Source organism: Sus scrofa, chromosome 5 (genome assembly GCF_054392235.1).
Source record: "Sus scrofa isolate SSC_HxYL_T2T_F1_AM1 chromosome 5, Sscrofa_HxYL_maternal_Yorkshire_Landrace_v2.0, whole genome shotgun sequence".
Lineage (NCBI taxonomy): Eukaryota > Metazoa > Chordata > Mammalia > Artiodactyla > Suidae > Sus > Sus scrofa.
The window spans coordinates 82,185,460-82,210,458 of record NC_139387.1 but is presented as its reverse complement, the minus strand read 5'-3'; the positions used below and the strand labels follow the sequence as shown (position 1 = coordinate 82,210,458).

Below are 24,999 nucleotides of genomic sequence, written 5' to 3'. Positions count from 1 at the left end.
TATTAAGGGACTAGATTAAAGAATAAGGGACGGAGACTCAGAAGTGTCTCGGACTACGAAGGGTCTGTAACTTTGAAGCATCAAAATTTGGTAAAATACTCAAAAATGACACATAGAGACAACTTATTTGATGAGTAACACACTTGCGGAGGAAAAAGGGTAGTTTGAATAGAGGCAAAAACATGATATCTGCAGAAATACTGGGGCTAAAATAGCACAAAAAATAGATTTGTACAATCCCCCACTTAGCAGAATATGCTCTAAGTCCCACAGGGCTTTTGATACTAGAGAACATATTCTCTCAAAAATGTTATGACTTATAGAGATAGTCAATTGGAAGTGTCAGCAACTTCAGAAAGATATCAATGGTACCACCATAGAGACTTTTAAGTCTAAGAAAGCAAAGTGTATGAACAGGTACCAAAAATAATTGTTCTGCTTGTTAAGTGTGTGTCAGAAAGATACCAATGGTACCACCATAGAGACTTTTAAGTCTAAGAAAGCAAAGTGCATGAACAGGTACCAAAAATAATTGTTTTGCTTGTTAAGTGTTCGTACAGTCAAAATAAAAGATGGGTAAAATATATATTTGCTTTATGACACATGGACGGATGTCTGAATTTTAGAAAAAAATGAATTTTTAAATGGTCTTGAAAAACTATTTTATATTTCTACCAATACAATCAATTCAATTTGTTGGTAGGTAAACATGTCAACAATTTTATTTTTATTTATTTATTTATTTATTTTTGCTATTTCTTGGGCCGCTCCCGCGGCATATGGAGGTTCCCAGGCTAGGGGTCGAATCGGAGCTGTAGCCACTGGCCTACACCAGAGCCACAGCAACGCGGGATCCGAGCTGCGTCTGCAACCTACACCACAGCTCACAGCAATGCCGGATCCTTAACCCAGTGAGCAAGGGCAGGAACTGAACCCGCAACCTCATGGTTCCTAGTCGGATTCGTTAACCACTGCACCACGACGGGAACTCCCAACAATTTTATGTTTAATTGTACTTAGTCCCCTTTTAATACTCAAAAGCTTTGTATAACAAGGCTATAAATTATAAGGTCATTATATAAATAAATATTCATTAAATGAGTAAATGGGTTTAGATGTCTAGTATCTGGTTAAACAGAAAATTGATTCATTCCAGTAATCTCTTATCAAAACAAATTAGGATGCACTTTTTTAATCTTCATTTAGATTTGTCAAAAATCTCCCATTGATTCTGTCACCTCCAGTTGAAATTGAAAATGTTAAATAGAAATTAGGATAATTATAAGACAAATCAAGGGAAAAAGTACTCAGATTTTAAAAGTTATTAGCTTTCAGTTTTCTTCAATAGGTACAGGTTTACAGTATCTTTTATGTTGTATTTTATTTTATTTTATTTTTTGTCTTTTTAGGGCTGCACCCATGGCTATGGAGGTCCCCAGGCTAGGGGTCTAATCGGAGCTGTTGCTGCCTGCCTACACCATAGCCACAGCAACACAGGATCTGAGTCCCGTCTGCAACCTATGCCACAGCTCACAGCAACGCCAGATCCTTAATCCACTGAGTAAGGCCAGGGATTGAACTTGCATCCTCATGTATGCTAGTCAGATTCGTTTCTGCTGAGCCACAACAGGAACTCCTTATGATGTATTTTAAAACCTTTACAAGAGGTGCTCTTCTTTTCAATGAAAACAGATGACTTCTCTCTAGGTTTCCTGTTTTTCCTCAAGCACTTGACTCATTTAGGTATCACTTCGCAAATCTACTGTGCTTAGCAGTCAAGAACAATTTGGAATTTTTAAGTTGGCACAGGTGGTGTCCTAACTTTCTGTGAGCCCTGGTCTACAGCGTTAAAGAAACTACTAGTGTGAACTTAATCTTCTGTTCTATTTCCTATCTTCAGGAATGTCAAAGGTTATTTATTTGATATTATACTTAACTAATAAGTTCCATCAGTATTGTATGCTTAATCGATGCTCTTCTTTGTGCAACAGCATGTTTACAAAGCCGCATAAGATGTTTCATCGAGAAACTCAGTAGACTAGCGAAGGATGCTGGAGTCAAGCTCAAGTCTGGGATAAACTTTAACATGTTCTGTCAGTCAGGGAAGTTCTTTATTTCCCAATCAGACCTCAGCTATATAAGAACAGAGAAGAATATATGCCAAACAAGATTTTACTTAACCATTCGTTACCCAAATATTCCTTCAGTTCACTCAAAACTTGACGAAATAGTTTTTATAAAGCAACCACAAAACATAAGTACTAGGCAATTCATCGCTATAAATTTCTTTTTGATGTTTACAGAGCATTTAATTACAAATGCAATCTTTAGCGCTCTAAAAATCCTTGGGATAAACAACTGCTAAAGGATAGCAATTTCATATAAACAACACTTAGCACTTAAAAAACCAGGTATTGAACTATCTATCTTACTAATATTATAATAGAAAGGCATTCTTTTACTTTATTCCAGCCCCAGAAATAAGATGTTTTCAACCACCTACATTTGTCAGAAGGGAATAGGAAAAATAGCTGAGTTTTCTCAGATGGAAAAGTAATAGTTTGGCTGAGAGGTAATGTACTATCACTTAGTACCTGAAAAACTATGTACTCCCCTTTCCCAAATAATGACAAAATTCAACAAATTTTCTTGACACACTGGCAGGAAAAAGGTGTCAAATTAATTTCTATATCCGTATTCTATGTCTTATTAATATCTATGATTAAATATTCCTGAGAAAATTATTTAGCCTGGCAGGATAGTAGAGTAGCTGAAAGCACTGAAAACTTTGGAAACTAATTGAAAATTCACACACACACACACCCCACAATGGCTGGCCCACAGGAAGAGGCGCTAAATAAAATATTAAAAATGTATATGGGAAATAATGCAACTACTTTAAAACTACTACAAAAAGGAGCACACAGATTTTTTCTTTTTTTGAGGTTCTAATGTGAACTCATATGACCAACCAGTATTCATTTTATGGTATTTCTGACTTTCAGAAGAAAAAAAATATCAATGTCTCCTGGCTTTTATTTAAACTTCAGGCAAATGACTGACAAATGGTGTTTTTAAAAGTGTGGACCATCATGTTAAAAAAATCACAGTGTGTGGACAAAAAGGACACCTGCCTTGAGGAAGTATAAACCAAGTAACAGAAGTAAGGTAATGGAATTGAAAGATGCTAAAATTAAGCTGGGGATGGAAGAGATAAGAAGTGAGTATCTTCTGCCTCTAGTGGGAAGGACTTTCTATAAGAGATGTCCCTAGTGTCTTTCTCAGCTTAATGTACTTCAATCCAATGCACTTTCCTAGGTGCCTTGCATACACTTAGAATAATATATTCCATAAATTTTTAATAAATGAATATAAATTACATACAATATACCTATAACATATTATGGAATTTCTGACAGACATTGAGTTGGGAATTACAGCAAAGACAGATTTTGTGCTTCTATCCTTAAATATCTATATTCTATACGACAATATACTTTACTCAGAAATCTTTTTTTTCATCTTACATCATGTTCTGTTAGTACTTTAAAAATCCAAGAATCCTAAAAATTAAAAGACTCTCGATCACCATTTCTGATGCTATCTGAAAATACGAGGCTAGACTCTCCTGTCATTAATTTTTTAGTGAGAACTTATTATTTTGAAGGTACACGAAACACAATGCTAAAATATTTATAGATACATTAAAATATTTATACATTCAAAAGCAAAATGGCAATATTTGTTTCCCTCTAAATATTTCTGATGAATAAAAAAGGAAATGTAAAAAAAAAAAATCCTCTTTTAGGCTCTTCATTTCCATTAAATAATCAAAAGACCTGACAATGTTCTCTTTGATGATTCCATCTTGGGTTTTCCATCTTTGCTGCCATTCCATCTTGGATCTGCTCTTGGGTAGTTATTGCTGGCAGCCCACCCAGATTCTCTTCACCTACGTACACTCCATTCCCCAAGAACATAACACCTGCCCAATGGATCAAACCAAGGGTAGACTACCTGGCATTATGTGACTACATCTTTGCTTGCCTCCTTCCCTCTCTCTCTTCTGCTTCTCTGATCTCCTTAAAAATTTCTCTAAGAGTATTTTCTCATTAATCATGCCCCAAATCCCTGTGGCATGTCCTTTTCCATGGTAGCTCATTTAAGAGAGAATCTTCAGAGAAAGATAGTAAATTATTTCAATGCTTGATCTAGTTTCCAACTGCACTGTATAAAAATAATGAAATGCAACACAAACTCATCAAACATGGGGTTAGCTAATCTAGAAAGTAGACTGCCATCACAAACTAGCTTCAATGAACAGTCAGAGAAACAGAACAAAAGAGAAAAATCTCGGGTAATGCTGGGCTTTTGGGTCCAGCTCCAATGGCTAAATATCTGATTTACCCATTCCATTGGTCAAGTATACCTGTTCAGTGAGTTTTCTATGATCCTTCTATTCAATGGTTCACAGTTTAAATTCTTTTATTATGAAATTCGGTAAAGCTATTATTGCTACTTTATTTCAGATATTAAATCATTTCAACTATGCTCTTTATTCTGTCATTTTGAAATATCAGTGTGAAAGAAATAATTAGAAAACTGGCATTGATCATAATCTGAATTGACAAGCTTAATTCCAGACAGAATAACAAGCTAGATGTGATGTTGGTTATATTCCAGGTTATTGTTCACTGACAAACTTATCATTTGCAGAACAGTGCAAATGATAAGTCCACAAAATAGTGACATGGACATAATAGAAAATTCTGAACTGAATAAACTATTATTAATTCAGTGAAATGAAAAAAATACAGATAATCACACCCCTTTCATAGTAAGTGTGCAGTAAACATAGAAAAAACCTCACCAGAGTTCCCATTGTGGCTCAGAGGGTTAAGAACATGGCTAGTATCTATGAGAATGCAGTTCAATCCCTGGCCTTGCTCAGTGGGTTAAGGATCCAGCATTCCCACAAGCTGCAGTGTAGGTCTAAGATCTGGCTCACACCTGGTGTTGCTATGTCTGTGGCACAGGCCTGTAGCTGCAGCTCCGATTAGACCCCTAGCATGGGAACTTCCATATGCTGTGGGTGCAGCCCTAAAAAGAACAACAAAAGACCCCAAAATACTCATAAAATTTTAGATGCATATTTATAATCATGAAATTTATTTCATATTTTCTGTACTTAAGCTAGAAGGAATACTTTACTTTCAAATGCTGCAGAAGTATTTTCTCTCTCCACTCTGTTCTAGATTTGCAAATAAATGCTAACCTAGCAATACAAATTATTCTCAAGTATATACCATTCTTCAACCTGCTCTGCCTCTGTCCACAGAAGTTCAACCAATTTTCTGTCTCACATAGTACATAACAGCTCTCTGCTTACATGGCTGAAGGGATATATCTCAACCTAGTTCCCTTCCATTATTCCTGGGAGCAGAACTGGGCCCCTGACAGCAAGCATGTCCATTTCAGGTACCTTCTGATGAGATCAGAAAAACTCAGTCTTAATTCAATCCAAGAATACCTTTTACACTCAAAGGTTACATCACCATTCCGGGAGAATTACATCAACATTCTACTAATTTCCATTCAAGGGTGTTTCCTAGTCTGTGTCTTTCTGGTTACAGAAATAATCTTAATGGGAGAGAATGCATGGCCTTATTCGGTGGGGAGAGGGAAGGTGGGAGAGGGTTGACATCTCGGGCCCTTGAACAGTCAGCTCTGCTTCCTCCATGTTTCCAATACTTTAGAATGCCCATTTTACAATAATAAGTCACAAGACTGAACAAGAAAAAAGAAACAGAACTTAATGCTTATGTGCTCTTACGATACATCTATCATAATTATATCCATTTCCTCTTTCAATAAATATTTCCTGAGCACCTATTTTATGCCTGGTACCACGTTGGGTGCTAGGAATACGATTATGAACACAACTGACATTGTAACTCCATTCAAGAAGTTCATAGTCAAGGAAGGGAGAAAGAGCTTTCAGCTTTGATTCAAACACAATTTTTTCCCTTTCTTTCTTTTTCTTCCTTCCTTCCTTCCTTCCTTCCTTCCTACCTTTTTCCTTTTCTTTTCTTTGTTTTTTTGGCCACACCTGCAACATATAGAAGTTCCCAGGCCACGGCTCGAATCTGAGCCAGAGCTGCAACCTACGCCACAGCAGTGGCAAAGACAGATCCTAAACTCACTGTACCCGGTCAGGGATAGAACCAGTGCCTCCACAGAGACAAGCTGGATCACTAACCCACCGCAGCACAGCAGGAACTCCCAATAAACAAGATTTTTTGAAACAAAGATAATAGCAATATAAATATGAATTTAAAAATCTCTCTGAACAAATGGAAAATGTGTGAAAAATAAGAAGACAGAATTTTTCACTCAAATACTTAGAGATAATATGGTAATTACACATGAAAGAGGCATGACTAAAATAGAAGGGTAAAACAGACATTTAAAAAACACTTATTTTTCTCTAAATTCACATTCTTACTAGAGCTTCGAAAGAGAGATTAAAACTTAAATTTTTAAGCTTTAATCCAAATACAAAGGTTATGGTCTATCCAACCAAATACATTTCCGCATGAAGATATTGTCTGAGTTTATCTCTAATGGAACTCTGACTTTCAAGCAGGAAAACAAAAAAAAGTCTGTTAAAATCACGCATAATTTTAAAAACAAATCGTTACTCTGCAACTGAGCAGGACACTATGGGGGGCTTCCCTAAACAGATTCCTCTACCTGCCTCTTGTTTGGCGAAAATTTTAATCTCCTAAACTTTCCCAAGTTCCAAAGAGTACATTTAATCAGAGACATGAGACAATGCAAAAAGAAAGGAAAACAGTCAAACCAGACAAAACAATAGTTTAGCCATTCAACAAAGTCAAGGACCTTTAGTTCCTCCTCAAGGACTGTAGATAATATTCTGAGCCATGTCTTTTGAGCTGTTTTGCAGACACTGAAACCCTCCCTTGGTAGAAGAAGTTAATTGTATGCCGTCCACAAGCACACAGACCCCAGACCAGCTGGAGTCATAAGACTGATGATGTCAACTCTCAGTCATCTCACTACCAACCAATAAGAAGAGTGTCCATGAGCCGAGGACACACTGCACAACTCTCCTCCCCCTACTCTGTCTTTAAACACATTTTCTTGAAAGCCTCTGGGGCATTCAGGCCTTTTGAGCACTAGCTTCCTGGACTCTTTGCTTGGCGCCCTGGGATAAACACTGCACGCTTCACCACCACCCAGTGTCAGTAGATTGGTTTTGTTGGGTGCAGGCATGTGGTCTCAAGTTTCGTTTGGTAACAACTATAACAACCTGAAATAAAGGCAAAGGCTATTAACAAACAATTTAATTGTTTTACATGTATATGACATGACACTACAGTGGAAGCTTTGCCATATGGTCACATATACACAAACACCTAGAGACAATTCTGGGATTGATTCATCCATGCCAACCAAGGTCCCATGAATATTGTGAGTTATACACAAGGGTATGTGGTTTGATGATGTGGGTTGCTTTATAACTTTAGTGTTTACTATGAGAACTGACTTTCTTCCATCATGACTCAACTTCACTTTATTTTTATCCTCCTTTACCTCCCCACAACCATGAACTTCAAAAACCTGGAGTCTGATTTCCCTGCCACTATCAGGAGCCATGTACCACTTACTGATGTAAGAGAAAGCCACCAGAGCAGGAGGAAGCAGGGGCTGGGGAAAGGGGGTGATAATCAGGTATAGATAAAGAGGAAGGGACTCCTTCCTCCTGTAGTAAGTGAGGGGCAGAAGCAAGGGCCATCATTATGTCCTCAGAATCCACTGCCACCTTGAACCTCAGCAAAGGCTGTGACCTCTGTCTTCCAAAGCGGAAGGTGGTAAAACTGGAGCCATGTGTTTTGGGACCGGCCGAACTTCCCCAGCTCCTCACTTAAAGGCATGAACATGGGCCAATACAGGAATACACAGCCACGGTGTCGCATGAGACACTCAGCATTTTTGTTTCATGTACGTCTTCATGATAGAGCTCTTCTCTGCAACTAACATGAGGGGCCAGCTCAAGGCTGAATTACACCACTCAGCATTTTATGTATTTCTTTTATACTAATTTTTAAAAATTTATTTGAGAAAAAATTGATAACTTTAACCCTGATACATCTATCTATAGATAGATAGATATATCTTCCTCTGCCCAAGACATACCAAAAAAGCCCAGAAACGTTAGGACTACCTGGGAAATTGAACTTAGTGGAGCTTGACACAGTAATGTGAGGGCCAAAGACCTTTGTCAGATTGGTTAAAATCAGCTTCACCTATGGATCACATCAGTCCTGATGTGCCTTTTAAAACCATAGAAAAGTTCTGAATTATTTCCACCAAAGAAAAATCCTCAATTTCTGAAATAAGCTGAAAGTCACACTTTTATTAGAAAGGTAAATAGTCACTTGCTTTTCCAGGACAGTCACCTTCATCATTGATATTCATTTCATGATGAGAATTCTATGGACAAATGAAGGTCAAAGCTTCCTTAGTCTCCTCTCAGGAGGAAAACTATTATTTTTTAAAATGTTATCAAGGCACACATATGTAGACATATAAATATTTATACGGAAACTTACCACCTAGTCAGTGAATAGAAATGGGAATAAGAATGATGTGTTCTGGGAACCCTCCCTGTGTGACTGTATTTTCAAATCAGGAGAGAGCCGTTTCTTTTGCCACGTCTATCCCTGTGGCTGATAGCGAAAGGTCAGGATTTCAGATAACAAAAGCAAAAAGGGATTTTGATTCTCCCCCAGTTTATAGAGAGGAAAAGATGAGAGAGGCTCCCGAAGGTTAAGTGACTTAAGATCACATTGCTGGGTTAAACCTATAACACAGTTTTCTTGACTTTCAATCCAGGGCTACTTCTGTGGTATTGGAAGTATTGATCAGAGCAGTAATCTATGGTATAGGAAAAGGTTAAAAGTTAATAGATTAGCCCGTAGAAATAGGGGCACGAAAGTCATAAATTTAGGGGAAACGCTGAAAGTCGGCCAGACACTGGAGAGAAAGAAAGACCACAGATTAAACTGTGGAATTAACTGGAATTCCCCTAAACCACAAGAGTAGGGCAGGAGAGTGCAGGGTTAAAAATCCACCCAGGAAGGGTGAAAGGTCGTTGGTCAAATTGTCCTGTGCATTTGCTCTCAATGGTGCATCAGACCTCACTTTATGGTTCAAAGAAAAGCAGCCTCACTTAAAAAAAATATATATATACATATATAACCAATAAATAGGGGCAGAGCTCTATGTGGCCTTCTAGGAAACACTATTTTGACGGTAAGACTAGGGAGAAGTTGGGTTGAACTGGCTCACAAATACATAATGATGTCATCATGAGAAAGAAAATGATTTATGTATCAAATGGCTGACTTGAGCCTAAAAACTCCAGGGTGGCTCAAAAACAGGCTAGACAAACTCTTTTTATGGTTACTCTTGCAGGATGATGACAGTAGTAGCAGTTAAGATATAATTGCTATCCATTCCTGGATAACATCTGTTCTAGGTAAGAAGCAAAGTTATCAACAGACATGTCAATGGCAGTAACTGTAGTGACAACACCCCTGCAGGACCAGGGACACATCTATAGGTGTGTCCTTGCCAAGTCGTGTTTACTTTGGGCATCACTCTTCTTTTGGTTAAGTCCCCTCATTTTCAAGTGAATGAATGAGTAAAGCTAATTAGGATTAACTACACTTATGAAAGGTGTCAATGAAGGTTAAAATGTTCCTTTTTTTTTTTAAATGCCACACCTATTGCACATGGAAGCTCCCAGCCAGGGGTCAAATCGGAGCTGCAGCTGCAGGCCTAGGCCACAGCCACAGCAACACCAGATCCAAGCTGCATCTGTGACCTACACCTCAGCTTGCAGCAATGCCAGATCCTTAGCCCACTGAGCAAGGTCAGAGATGGAACCCGCATCCTCATGGATACTATGTTGGGTTCTCGACCTGCTGTGCCACAATGGGAACTCCAAAATGCTCCATTTTTATGAGAGTTATGCTCTTTGCACTTTGGGATTCTCTTATAAGCTTATAGGACCTAGGGTCTTTAAGCTACATACTATCTTTAATTAACCCAATGGTTAAAAACAGAAATTACCCTCTTGGCAGATAAGCTCAGCATAAAACATGGTTTGTCTATTTGTTGCAGGCTTATAACAATAAAGACTTATAATGCACCAAAGAGATTAGACAACTCTCAGAACTCTTTAGTTCCCATTAAGTTAGTAGGTTCAATAAGGAAAACAAATGTAGAAAGCTATTGTTAAAGTCTTTTAAAAATGTTTCATACGGTCTTCTGACACAGGCCAAACAATAGTTCTTACCTGAAAAGTGCACATGTAAAAAAATTAATCTTCACAAAATTATTTAGAAATTCACAGGGAAGAAGTTTCTATGACTGTGTATAGGTTTGTATATACACACATATATGCACATGTATATATCTTTATGCATATGCATATATATATTTTACATATCAATATCCCAGTGGACAGCCATCAATAGTATTATAATTGCATTGATTTTTTTTCCCTGAGGTTAAGAGAGACTGCATACATTCTCTCGATTTATCTACACTCATGAATTTGTTTTCACTTGAAAGAAAGGTAACTATTTTGCTCACAGCCGTCAAAAGCAGCATTACAAACATGTCTTTGAGCTGACGTTCGGAATGAGTGAAGTTAAAATTTCTTACCATCCAAGCCGTGACAAAGTCCCCCATCCAGGTCCCTACTGCAGCTAATTTCATGAAACTTTCATTTCGGATGCCCATATAGTCTGTAATGATATATGCTCTGTGGAAACAAACACACAAGACATTGTCCAGACTCAGAGAGCCATATAGGCAAAGCTTTCTGGTTCACCAACATGCAAAGGGACTTCTCCCCTTTTACCAAGCTTTCTTGCTTTTGTCTCATCATATATGCTTATAAGTCTGAAAGGCTAGAAAGAGCTCTGAGGGTGTCTGGGTCAGTTCCAATTAGATGTAAAGATGAATTATGGCTTATACCAATAACCATGTGCATTTCGTTTTTGAGCTGTAGGACTGACAACAGCTTTTGGAAAATCAAACAGAAATACTCAGCAAAAGCATCATTTCACGCTCACTCAAGTATGAGGAGAGCAGAAACAATTCCTGAATTAGAGGAACTTGAAAGGAAGAGAAGAGCTCACTTTCCTTCAGTCTGTCAAGTTAGAACTATTGAAAAGGTGCTGGAAATAGGCTGTAGGCATAATATCATACCTGAATAATGTTCAGAAGAATATTAAATTTTGAGAAAAATCTCCATCCAGTGAAGCAGTAACACGCACTGAATCATGTCAAAGACGTGTGGCTTAAATTATTATTGAATAATAATAGCCAGAAGGTTTAATTCCACCATTCTTTTGGCATAGCTAATCCCTATTTGCTGGCTATAATACCAATTCATATTCCTCACAGCTCAGAAAGAGATTCAAAAGGACACCTGATCATTAAATACATTAAGACCATGCTTACTGTTTATCAAGCATTTTCATTTTCTCATTTATAGTTAAGAAAATCTGAAGTATTATTTTTCCCATTCTGTAACTGCTCTAGAAAAGTGGGACTCAAAAGAGATCACTTAACCTGCCCAATCAATACCACATTACTAATGAATGGTAGTTAGGAACCAAATTTCTCTCTATGAATTTTTTTAACTCTAAGTTTTTTTAATTCATATTTCTCTTGCTTTAAATTTCACTCCTTTTCTTAAACATAATAATACCTACACAACTTAGAGTACTAGTTACACTTGAATCTTCTTAGATCAACTTTAAAGCAATATGACGTAGAATGACATGTTGGATAGTTATCTACTGAAACTATAAAGAAGCCCATTTTGAAGTCACTGAGAGTTAAATCATCTCCAATTCAGTTATTATTTTTTCTGGAATTATTTCAGACAGTTTTTTCATCCATAAAATAAACAGATATTTTAAAAAATGTTATTTAACAACAAAAACAATCAAATTTTTAAAACAATTCTTTGTTCGCATGCTTCATTCACCCACCTTGGAGGGGCTATGTATATATCTTCAGGTCTCACTTCAATATCCATGGGTTTCCATAATAGCCAAACAATTTTAGTTACCATAAATCGCATTCTACCAAATGTGCTAGAGATTGTTGTTAGCAATTTAAATAAAGTCTCCATCAACTTTCATATCAACACAATGAAACATACTGTTATTTTTGTTTTGCAAATATGGAATTGAGGTTTTAGAGAAATTTTGCAACTTTCTCAAGGTCGAGCATCTAATACATTTAGTAAAGGGATACAAGATTTGAATCTATATTTGATTGGCTCCCAAATCCAGGCACTTAACCACTGTGCTATAGCTTCTTCCTACAAGTGTTAGTGAAGATATAAAAGACACAAAGAATATCTCTCTTCTCTGGTATTTTGGTAAGACAATGCGACTTAAGACAATTCCTGTGAGGATAATTCATCATAAGTCAAAAGTAGCATCAAGAAGCTACAGCTCCCCAGAGCTACCACCATGTCTTAGACTCCCACCTATACTGAATTTACTCATCTAAGCAGTTCTTGAGCAGTGAACTCAGTACATTATAGAGTATTAGCTCTGGCCACTGTCCAGCTCTTTAATTACATCTATTTTGAAGATTTTGTTCAATGATAAATCTCTACCTGTCCACTTTGTCAATGAATTCTAGACTACACTGGGCTAGGGTAGAAGTTTCAGGCTGCATTTCTTGTGGTTGTATAGATGTGTGTAAGAGAAGGCATTGTTCTTCTATTTCGGTATCTAAAAATAGGGGATAATGTGGTAAGCATGCAACCAACCAATGATCCAGCCAAGAAAAAATAAAAAAACTAAATAAAATACAAAATTACTCCCCAAATTTGCTTAAAGATATGAGAGCTGATGAAGCAATGAGGACAAGAAAAACCAAGATACCAGATTGGAGAGAATTGTGAAAAGGTTAACTACAGTTTCTCTGGGGACATTAGCTGATTCCTTGTTCAAGGCAAGAGGATGAGAATCTGGACTTGGCCTGGGAAGAGGGCAGTCTCACTGGTTAAAGAGGCAACATTCAAAACAGGGAGCCAAGATTCTTGTGATAAAGGAGAGGCCCAGAAGAGAGCAGGACACCCAGTTGGTTTTCCTTTGAAGACATTTGCCAGATTATGAGCTTGTGCAGGTAAAATGCTAACAGAGTAAGCAGAAAGTCTCTGTAAAGTATAGCAGAGGTTTGGCAAGTTCACCATGCTGAGGAAACTATTATAATTCAGAACTTGCCAGAGGGAATGACCCAAGAGATTATACAGAATAGAGAGGGCTAGAGAAAACCAGAGATGTATGGGACCTTGATGAAATTGTAAATCAGTCCTGACCCAGTCCATTCCATGATTGAATTAAGGTGATTAGTTTCTACTGTTTCCCTCCAACAGAGGAAAGAGTGACCCTTTTCAGGAAGAATAAAATATCATCTAGATCCTCCATATATTTCATGTATAAAATCCATCATTTCTTTAAAAATTACTAGGATGTTAAAAAAAGAGGACCCTACCACTGAAAACCAAGAGAAAAAACAATAGCTAAACTAGATAACAAGCTCCATGAGAACTAGGGTTATTTTGTCCATTCTTTTCACTGTTAATTCCTCAGAACCCAGAGCATAGCCTACAAACAGTAAGTGATCAGTAAACATCTGCTTAATTTATGAATTAAGAAACTGGTAAACCTAGGGTTTAATCCCTAGAAATGGCAGTAAAATAAGATTGAATCATAAAGAACTTTTCCACAAAGAGGTTAAACATGCTTTTAAATTGTTTTGTGTTCACTTTATTGCTGCAGCTACAGTTACAATTCTTTCACTACAGAATAACTACCTGTATTCATCTAAATATATGTATCAGCACAAAAGAGAGAAATGCCCCTCTCTGTGACTGGGTGCCATGATAATGCAGAAAAGATGACACAGACAATTTATGAATGAACTAATATATTTAAAAATGAAGAGTTAAAAATTAGTAGTTATTCTTAATTTTGCTTCTTTGGACAAATATGGAGAAGAATTACAAATATATATGCCCTAAACAGTTTAAGCTACTACCTTATTGATCTGCATACCCATTAACATTTAACAATATTTCCTGCCCAGGTTGAAAAGGACACCATTTGCATATATTTATATCATAAATTTCAGCCAGTTTGAATATCATGTTGGACTCTGAAAAAGTGAAGCTATGGATCTTATATACCCAATGGTTTTAGGGAGTGATTCAGAATTAAATTTTATTTGCTAGGAATAACAATTAAATTTTTAGTTTTGTTCAGAGTTTTAGCTAATTATTTCAACTATTCATACATCTTTCATTTGTTCTGTTTTGTACTTTAGCTGGTTATTTCCACTGGGCATAGATCTGGAATATACTGCAGTCCTACCAGCCTTCCAGGGAAATATTTATCATTGATATTCAAAGATTCTAAATGAATTTCTTTTCAGGCTACAACTCGGTTTTCATTTTTTCTTGAGATTTCAAGTTTAGCCTGTCAAATTCATACCACATGTGTGGCAACATCAATATACAGGATCTTGGAAAGGTTCATAATTATCATAACAACCTGAAAACATGAGCTACTAAGCCTGTCATACCTAGTGAAAGCTGTGTGCTACATGGCCATCAACTAAACAGATTCTAACATGGGCTAAAGAGTCAGTACAACTATAATATAGTGAATTGGCCTTACAGGTGAGAGTCTTGATCACTACCAACAAAAGCTACAGTTTACTTCAGTCTATTACTTATATGTAAGTGGATGCAGTCAATGCCAGGTGATTTAGAAGCAAGATCTCTGAAAGTTTAACAAGAGGCAGTAAACATAGATCAGCAAACCAATATGGATTCATGCTTCGCTGAAGATCCATCTGTGGCCAGCTGGATTCATAATGTCACATCTGTCTCTTCCAGCCATGTTTAGGCAACACAAACAAGAATTGGGGGCTTCATACACAAGTAAATCATAGATAAGGAGTTGACTTAACATGACTGCAGACCTGCATTAAACACAAAGAAACTAAAGCAAAAACTCTAAATGTTCTGAAGGCTTTGAGATGAAAAATCTGTCACTATAAAAATGTCAGAAATTAAACCTAGATTTATTATAGTAATGTTTTTCAATCTTTTTGTTTGCAATGAAATGATTAACAGCCTTTAATCCAGTCACTGGGTCAACTATTATCCAAATAACTGCATTTTAATAGTATTATCCAAATAACCACATACTAAAGAATTCAATACATGGGTATGGACCTTCTAAGCAAGACCTAGGGTATGAAGTTATGGAGAAAGATCCAATGAATGTCATAAATTTTGAAGACAATTGTTACAAGGAGATTGGAATGGCTAGAATTGCATCTGTACCTAAAAATGCTTAGAGATAAAATTCCATCACTAATTTCCCAACTTTAGTCATTCATTGGTTCTAATTCTATAAGGAAGACATATATAAATAGAGTAAAGATTGAGTTTTCATTGAATAAACCGATCCTAACTGTTAACACATGCACATTAAATCAACCCTTCCTTTCATTCTTCGCCTTGCTTCAGCACATTCAGTGAAATTCATTTGTAGTAGATAGAGAAACCTTAAAATAACAACAATTCCTCCCTCTTTTTTACCCTTCACATTTTATTAATCAGTAAGGTTACTTTTAAAAGGCCCTCAAATCTATGCTGTTTTTCTGGCATTGCCACTGCCAACATTTTAACTCTGTTCATAATATCTCTAATCTGAATTATGCAAGAGCCTCCTATTTCTATATGACTATCTTCACCTTATTATAGATGCTTTACTGCCACTATGGTAACTTCTGTGGGATTAATCAGCTGTACTAGAGGAGCACGAGTCCTGGAATTAGAAAGTACCAGGTTTGCACACCACTTCTCCACTGTATAACCTGGGACAAATGATCAACTTGATAATCATCCATTCCCTTATCTGTATAAAGGGGATAAAAAATGTGTTCCCTTCGCAAGAGTTTCTTACGAATTACATGAAATAAAGAATGTAAAGCTTCAAAGCACAACTATTTCAGAATAGGTACGTGAAAAAAAAAAAAAAAAGGCAGATCTCTGACCTACTGACCATTTCCAAAGTAACATAGTGGTTCCCATGGAATAAGCATGGACAAGAGGATCCTTCACTCTCTACAAGCCATCTTATTTTTTTAGACTCATCTTTTTTCTCACAGCCCCCTCTTTGTCCATCATGAAGCCAATCTCACCAAATATCCCATCATTCTATGATGTACCCCAGCATCTTTGTATTCAGTGCTCTCTTTTTTCTGGAACGCCATCCCCTTCCTTCTGTCCCAGTATTACTAACTCAGCATGTCCACTGAGAAATATCCTGCTGTTATCCCTGAAAGTCATCCCTTCCATGGTGTTACTATAACACGATGAATATACTTCTAGGTCTGCCCCTCTCTCCCACAAGACTTAGTTTATCAAGGGTGAAGAACACGTTTCTTTCACCTAAATAGATGAAATTCTTTGTTCAGTGTACACATTATCATTTAGGAAAACAAAAATATTTAAATGAATTAAGTAGTCGATTGATATAAAAAGATTATTTAGATCATCTGATACCAGAGCCAAAATGATAAAGATTAAAAAAAAATGATTTGCAATGTAAGAGAAAATAAAAGAAAGCCACAGATAAATTGCGGGTCATGTAATTAACTATGATGTTCTAACAAAGAATAGAATATCAATGTATCATTTGTATACCTCTTCTAGAATAAAAAGATAGAGGCCAGAATATAACCAGATCGAAATGAAGAACACATCCTCAACTTTCTGCAGTCACACACTGTAATTTATTTAATTTAAATATAATTTAGTTGACTAATAATGAAAAAAGTAAAATAATGTAAAATCTCTGAATGGTATCTACTGAATCATTATTTTAAAACAATTCTCTTAAAGGAGGCTATATCAATACATAATTTCATGCACCAATTTGCTGGCACAAACAGGGAAAGAGCTATATAAAAAATACATTTATTTTATCCATGTGAAAAAAGAAAGAAAATTTATTTCATTGCCCTTCAAATGTATACTGTCAAACTACATTTGTTGTTTGTCCTTTAAAGTCAAAATTTAGAAGTTTACAAGGCTGTAAAACAATATAGCCTCAAAAATAATATAAAAGTTACAGAATTTTTCTGGTTACACTCAAGTTTTTTTCTCAGTTCACTTTTTATCAACTTTACAAATACTCCAGGAATATACAATCTAATTGGATGCTCAAAATGGGCCTGTTTTGTACCTGAAATGAATTAAATAATCATAACCAAGACACTTTGTGAATCTTTACTAAAGTCATTGGAAAAATAATAGAAAGACCAATTTTTTTAAAAAACCTGAGTTTGTTACTAAGAGAAACTTAATAAACCACAAAGGAATCCAGAAAAAAATCACAAATTACCTAACATTAATTTCATATATAACTTAATCACATTTTAATGTTAAATAACATTCGGTGCATTTATAACTATATAAAATATATCTGAACTGTGAAAGTGAATTGCAAGCTAACCCAGAATGGCATTCATTAATTTATCCTACATAATGATACTTCCTTCCAAACTAATTAGAAAGGCATAAAATAACTTACAGATTCTACTAAGATTCTGATACTGCGCAAAGTAAGACAAAAAGCAAGTTTGGTGTTAATGGATATATGTCAGTGAAGGTATGTGTTCATGGCTGTTTTTAACAAAACAAAATATATGAGAAATAATGGAGTGAAAACACTGGGACATAAATACAATAATTAACTTTTGTCTGAAACCATAGTATTTCTACTGTAACAAAGTAAAAACATAAAAAATGAGACTCTTTCTACTTCCTACAGAATGTTCAAACTCAAAATACAATTGCTTTGCAATAATGTGATAATTTTTTTTTTCCTTCTCTTTTCCTTCCTCTCCTTCCCCTTCTCCTTCTTCATCTCCTTTTGGATATGAATTTAAGCACTGCTTATTCTCTTCTCCATGACTACTTGACACTGTTTCTCAATCATTTATTCCCTATTCTTGTTGAAGAAATTTTAGGCTTCAGCATTATAAAATGTGGAGGGGGGAGGCTATTTTTCCATCTAAGAACTATTCTTGCAGCATATGAATTTATATTAGACAAGCATGTATCATATTTCATATTACTTTACTCATTAAGCAAATCGTTATTGATGTCTCCCTAGATGCTAGACCACGAGCCTAATTTTCCAAGAGGAAAGAAATAGCATCCCACAGCTAGGGGTTACTTCCTGGATTACCATCCAATACCTCTTGTCTAATAATTTCCTCCCTCCTGCATCACTTTCTCCCAGTTCATAGAGTCAAGGGGTGAGCTTTGGACACATGCATACTGTAATAACCAAGCATGCTTATTTTTTTTTTTTTTCCTTTTCTGGTAATTTAAAACCAAGATTTGGAGAGAGAGGAAATAGCTTCCAGGAAGTTGAATTTTAAAAAGCTCAGTAATACTGGTGACCACATTCTATCCCCTGTGAACTGGGAAACTAAATTTGCAGCAAGAAATAACGAGAGATAGAGATAGAGATCAAGATGGGAAAGGGAGGGTTGAGGCAGGACCAAAGAAGAAAGACAGGAGAGTTGGAGCCACGGGAGTCTAATTCTTAAGCCTTCTGGAGACCTGCATTTCTGCACTTTGGATTCCGCAGAACACCCTGTTAATTCCTAGAAATTATAACTGCCCTCATCTTTGTTCTTAAGATAGCTTGACTGAGCTTCTGCTAGTTGCAATGAAAGGAGATGCAACTATTCACTAAGAAAAAAAATGTAGAACCTAAAAATGCAGTTTTGAATATTTTGTTCGGTTTTAACAATACTGTAATAACCCCTTTTAGAAAGGAAGGGCACCAAATTGGCTGCAAGATAAGAATCACCAGTGTGGCCGACAGACTGAGGTTTGTTTTCAGACTACTAACAAGAACAGGTTCATTCTTTATGTCACTGCCCAAGACAATGGAGAGACTCTTGTTTAAATCTCAATGTACTATTTACGTATACAAATTTGTAAGTGTGCCAAAGTTTAAAATAAGATTTCCCTCCCCAGTTAAAAATGTGTAGGTGTATTCTAGTTAAAATCAATCTGTTAGAATGCATTTCCATTTTGTCAGATGTAGGGCACACCATGAATGTCAAATGAGTAACAGTAAGTGAGGGAGTATCTATGCATTTAACAGATTAAAAAGTAAGTAAGATGTTATATCTCTTAGTTTGCTAATCTAAAGGGCGCCTTCTTTTGAAATAAAACATGTTGACAAAAGACTAAATATAAATAGATTGTGTGGTTTAGAGAGATTGGAGTCTGCATTTCCCACCATTAAGGATATTCATGGGTCTGCTACAAAGTGTCAGGAGACGGTAACAAAAAGATTAGATTATGTGGATTGCCTTTAGTGTAGAATACAGAGCTGAGAGAGTGTCCACAGGGATTTGTGAGGGGAGCCCTAGGACTGAGTTTGCCTATGGTATGAGTGACTTGGAGTAGCAGATAGAGGACTCTGAAACACTTCCCAGCTGTTAAACGCTACCGGGATGCTAACTAGCACACACCTTTGCCCTCAGTCATCTCTGGATTTGGACCCTCTGGGTAGGAGCCAAGCTTGCTCATGGGGCATCTCTTTAGCCTAACAATGAGTGTCTAATTATCATCAAATGCACTTCAAATTAGACGTGAGATCATTCTTATTGCTCTATAAAGTTGCTCTGCAATCTCACTAATTATACGGCTTCATTTGCTTTATTTAACAGTAAAGAATTGCATGTTCTGCTTTTGCAATGTTTGCTTCACAGGCTATGCCACACCAGCCTATGTAAGAAAAAAAAAAAAGGAAATAAGGCCACATTTTCACCCACTTGTTCAGGTCCAGTAAATTTCTCTCAAATAATTCAATGAGTTTTCATTGTTTCATTTGTGCTTTTGTCTTTTGCTTTTTACAGCTGCACCTGTGGCATATGGAAGTTCCTAGGCTAGGGGTCGAATTGGAGCTATAGCTGAGGCCTATGCCACAGCCACAGCAACACCAGATCTCAGCTGCGTCTGTGACCTTCACCGCAGCTTGTGGCAACCCGGGATACTTAACCCACTGAGTGAGGCCAGGGATCAAACCCACATCCTCGTCAAGACTATGTCAGGTTCTTTACCCAAGGAGCCACAGTGGGAACTCCTCATTTGTGCTTTTATTTTTTATTTATTTTTGCTTTTTATGGCCGTACCTGTGGCATATGGAAGTTCCTGGGCCAGGGGTGGAATCAGAGCTATAGCTGCCAGCCTACACCACAGCCATGGCGATGCCAGATCCTAGCCGAATCTGTGACCTATAGCATAGCTCATGGCAACACAGGATCCCTAACCCACTGAGCAGGGCCAGAGAAAGAACCCACATCCTCATGGATACTAGTTGGGTTTGTTACTGCTGAGCTACAATGGGAACTCCCATTTGTGCTTTTAGAACTAGTACTTTTAGGGACCTTTTTTCCTTTTTTAGGGACCTATTGTACCCTTTGATACCTTCTCCAATTCTGTTATCAGTCATCAATGGCCCCACCTTATGACCCTATGTCTGTGCCAGTACATGCTAATATCAACATTGCTGTTGATGCCTTATAGCCTCAAATACCCATGGAGATAATGGAAAAATGCTTCTTATTCATTTATTTTAATTGAGTTAACATTGGCCTATAACATTATATAAGTTTCATGTGTACAACATTATGTTTCAATTCCTGGACACATTACAGTATGCTCACCACCAAAGTTTAGTTGCTGGGGATTTCTACAAAATGTATAAAGAAAAATACCAATTCTTCTCAAACTATTTCCCCCAAATCAAATTTCCTCCCGAATTCATTCTATGAGGCCACCACTGCCCTGATATCCAAACCTGACAAAGACACTACCAAAAAAAAATAAAATAAAATAAAATAAAAATAAGACGTCATTATCGCTGATGAATACAGATGGAAAAATGCTCAGTAAAATGTTGGCAGTTCAAATTCAACAATATATAAGAAGGATCACATACCATCATCAAGTACAATTTATTCCAGAGATGCAGAAGTGGTCCAATAACTGCAAATCAATTAATGTGATAAGAGCACATTAACAAAGAGAAGGATAAAAGTTACAATGATCATCTCAATGGATGCAGAAAAAGGCATGTGAAAAAAATTCAGCACGCATTCATGATAAACCCCTCATCAAAGTGGCTATAGAGGGAACACATCTTAACATAATAAAAGCCATTTATGAAAAATCCATATCTAACATCAGCATCAGTGGTGAAAAGCTGAAAGCCTCTCCTCTAAAATCAGGAACAAGACAAGGATTGCCACTCTCACCTCTTCTATTTCATATAATATTGGAAGGGCTAGCCATGACAATCAGACAAGAAAAAGAAATAAAAGGCATCCAAATTAAAAAGGAAGAAATAAAACTGTCACTATTTACAGAAGACACATATAGAAAACCCTAAAGTTCCCACCAAAAAAACTACTAGAATTAATAAGTGAATTCTGTAAAGTTCCCAGATACGAGATTAATATATAGAAATCTGTTGCCTTTCTATACACTAATAATGAACTATCAGAAAGAGAAAGCAAGAAAACAATCTCATTTAAAATCATGGGAAAAGAATAAAAGTCAAAAAGAGTAAAATACTTAGCAATAAACTTAAAACAAGGAGGTGAAAGAACAAAATAATGCCATTTTGTAGTAACATGGATGCATGTAGAGATTCTCATACTGAGTGAAGTAAGTCAAAAAGAGCAAGAAAAATGCCATATGATATCACTTTATGTGGAATCTAAAAAATAGGCACAAAAGCGTATCTACGAAATAGAAACAGACTCAAAGACATGGAGGACAGACTTGTAGCTGCCAAGGGGAAGGAAGAGTGAGAGGGATGGACTGAGAATTTGGGGTTAGTAGATACAAACTATTACATTTAAAATGGATAAACAACAAGGTCCTACTATACAGCATAGGAAACTACATCAAATCTCCTGGAATAGACCATGATGGAAAAGAATATAAAAAGTAGATGTGTGTGTGTGTGTGTATGTGTGTATACACTGAGTCACTTCTTGTACAGCAGAAATTGGCACAACATTGTAAATCAACTATATTTTAATTTTGAAAAAGAAGATGTGGTATTTATATGCCACAGAGTATTACTCAGCCATAAAAAAGGAATGTCATTCTGCCATTTGCAAAAATGTGGATGGGCCTACAGGGTATTAATGCTTAGTAAAATAACTGAGATAGGGAATGGCAAATACTGTTTAAAACTAATAAAACCAGAAGATGAAACTTACTCCACCTAGATAATATGGATGTTTGCTATCTGGAAAAACTCAAGCAGAGAGTTAGACACCTTAGAGAAAATAGAAACTATAAAAAATACAACTTTTTTATATTAAATTGTGTCTCACTACCCGCAATACTGTTTATCCGGGTTGAAGACAGAAGTTTCATCTCAAAGAAAACTGACCAGCTCTGCCCTCCCCAAAAAGCTTATGCATAACTGGGGATACCACAGTGAAATAAACAATTTCCTATCAACCACAATCCCCCACCAAAGTCTTACTGGTCACAAGCCTGTCTATGCACAGAGACTTTCCATCATATTTTATTGGCACTATCAAAAAATTAACACGCTTCAGACATTACCATATATTTGAGGAAAATTTATAACAAGGAAAAAAAGCTCAAAACTAAACAAAAATGAGATGCTCAGTGGAAACAGACAATACAGAAAGCAGAGGAAAAAAAGTGTGCAGATAGAATAAGGTCACTTTTTCAGAGTTGCAAAATCAAAATTCAATTATATGTTGTCTATAAAAAAATACAAACTAAGACTACATAAAGGTTAAAATTAAAATAGTAAAAAAGGTTGAAAAAATAACATGCAAACAATAACAAGAAATGTGGTGTAGCTATAATAATATCAATTAAGGCAAATGTATTTTTATAAATTAGAGAACTTTACTAATGACAAAAGACTCAACTTATCAGAAAGAAAAAATGGAAATACACAATAGTGAGGATAAGCAAAGCTGATCTTGTGAAAAGACATAAAATTGATCACTCTCTAGTAAGACTGATTAAAATATAAAGTATGTATAACCAATGTCAGAAACGAAAAAGAGGCATCGCTGCAGATCCTTCAAAGAGTAAACCAATGGGTGTACATTTTATGAAATTTAAATGAAATCAATACATTTCTAGAAAAACACTTGCAAATTACCAAAATGTACACAGGAATCATAAAAAGTATTTTAAAAACAGGTCTATGCACCACATTGAATTTATAATTAGAAACTTTACCATAGGAAAATTCCAGGCCCAGATGTGCACATGGGCACCAAGAGAAATGTGCAGGAATGTTTATAGCATCATTATTTATAATAGCCTGAAACTGGAAACAGCCAGAATGTCTATCAACAGAAAAATGGATAAATATATTACAGCACAGTCACACAATGGAGACTATTCAACAACGAAAATGAACAAATTACCACTATACAAAGCCTGGATGGAGCTCAGAAACTTACATAAAAGAAGCCAGGACACCCCCCCCCCCAAAAAAAAGAACATATTGTATGCTTTTAGGTCTATAAAGCTCAGAAATAGGCAAAACTAAACTACAGTGATTAGGAAAGTATTATAAGCAGTAAAACTACAAAGCAAGAAAGCAAAAGGCATAACAGTGAGATAGGGGTTACTTTGGAGAAAGAGAGGTTTATTATTAGGAATGACAGCCAGGGGGCTTCTGGGGTGCTGGCAATGATTTTTTGTTTCATGCAAATTGTAATAACACGAGTATGATGGGTGTTCACTTAAAATATTTGAAAATGGTTTACTTTGCAATAATTAAGCTGTATATATATGTTATATGTGCTTTTGTATAGGTATATAATTTCCACATTAAAAAATCAAGGTACTTGTTATTATAGAAAATATTAACTAATGGTAGGTATTACTTTCATCTTATAGGAGAAAGACAGGGATAGCAAAAGATCAACACAGCTTTTGGGAGGAAATTATGTTTTGGTTGGATTGGAGAGTCCAGCAAAGGGAGGCAGAGGAGCAACAAAGATTCCTGAATTATGAGCAAGCTCATGTGTGTTGAAGCCATGCAATCAGTGAGCCATCCTGGCTAAAGCAAGGACAATATGAAGGAATAATCAAAGATGAAACTGAAAATTAAGGATGTTGGAAAGGGCCCTGAAGACCTACAAGGTAATTGAGCTTCTGTTTTAGAGCTTGTGGACAATTCTTGGAATTTAGGCTGTTTGAGCTTCTTCCATAAGGGCTGTATTTGAAATACTTTTCTGCTTTTTCACTAGCCATGCTTCTTGGTGACTCAATAGAAAAGTGATGATATAGCTTTATCAAACACAAGGACTACCACATTGACATCCATAGTGCCTGATAAGGGAGAGAGTAAATCAAGGGCCATTTGAAAGACCCATAAAAATGTACATTTCCTTCAATGATTTCAAGGGGTGAAACGCAAAGTCAGCTCATGAAGGTCCCTGCATTAGGATAAGAAAGTTACTGGAGAAGGCAAATAAGAAAGCGTATAATAAACCTTCGTGACTCTAGCAAAGCTTTTTAAGACCCCCGGACATGCAGAACAGGTTACTGGAGAGGAAACGTGTCCATCTACTCTTCAAGGGGGAAGACTCAGAAGCTTGTTGAGGATGTGACTACAGGCTTGGAGTAAAAATCATGAGCAGAAGTTCCTACTGTGGTTCAATGGGTTAAGAACTCGACACAGTGTCCGTGAGGATGCAGGTTTGACCGCTGGCCTCCCTCAGTGGGTTAAGGATCTGGCCCTGCTGCAA

The 24,999-nt window shown here is 36.4% G+C and overlaps 1 protein-coding gene across 13 annotated transcripts in view; it reads right to left on the bottom strand.

The window, feature by feature from the left end:
* The window catches only part of TMEM117 (transmembrane protein 117), a 567,603-nt gene that overhangs the window by 305,925 nt on the left and 236,679 nt on the right, over positions 1–24,999 (bottom strand). For 9 of the 13 annotated variants that reach the window (XR_014804026.1, XR_014804025.1, XR_014804024.1 and 6 more), the window contains one exon: positions 10,759–10,858. The exons of the other annotated variants lie outside the window; for them this stretch is intronic. Coding sequence is in view for 6 of the 9 variants with exons in the window: in XM_021092567.2 (XP_020948226.1) it covers positions 10,759–10,858 (100 nt within the window). In the remaining 3 variants the exon portion in view is untranslated. The remainder of the gene's footprint in view (positions 1–10,758; positions 10,859–24,999) is intronic. 13 annotated transcript variants of the gene reach the window in all.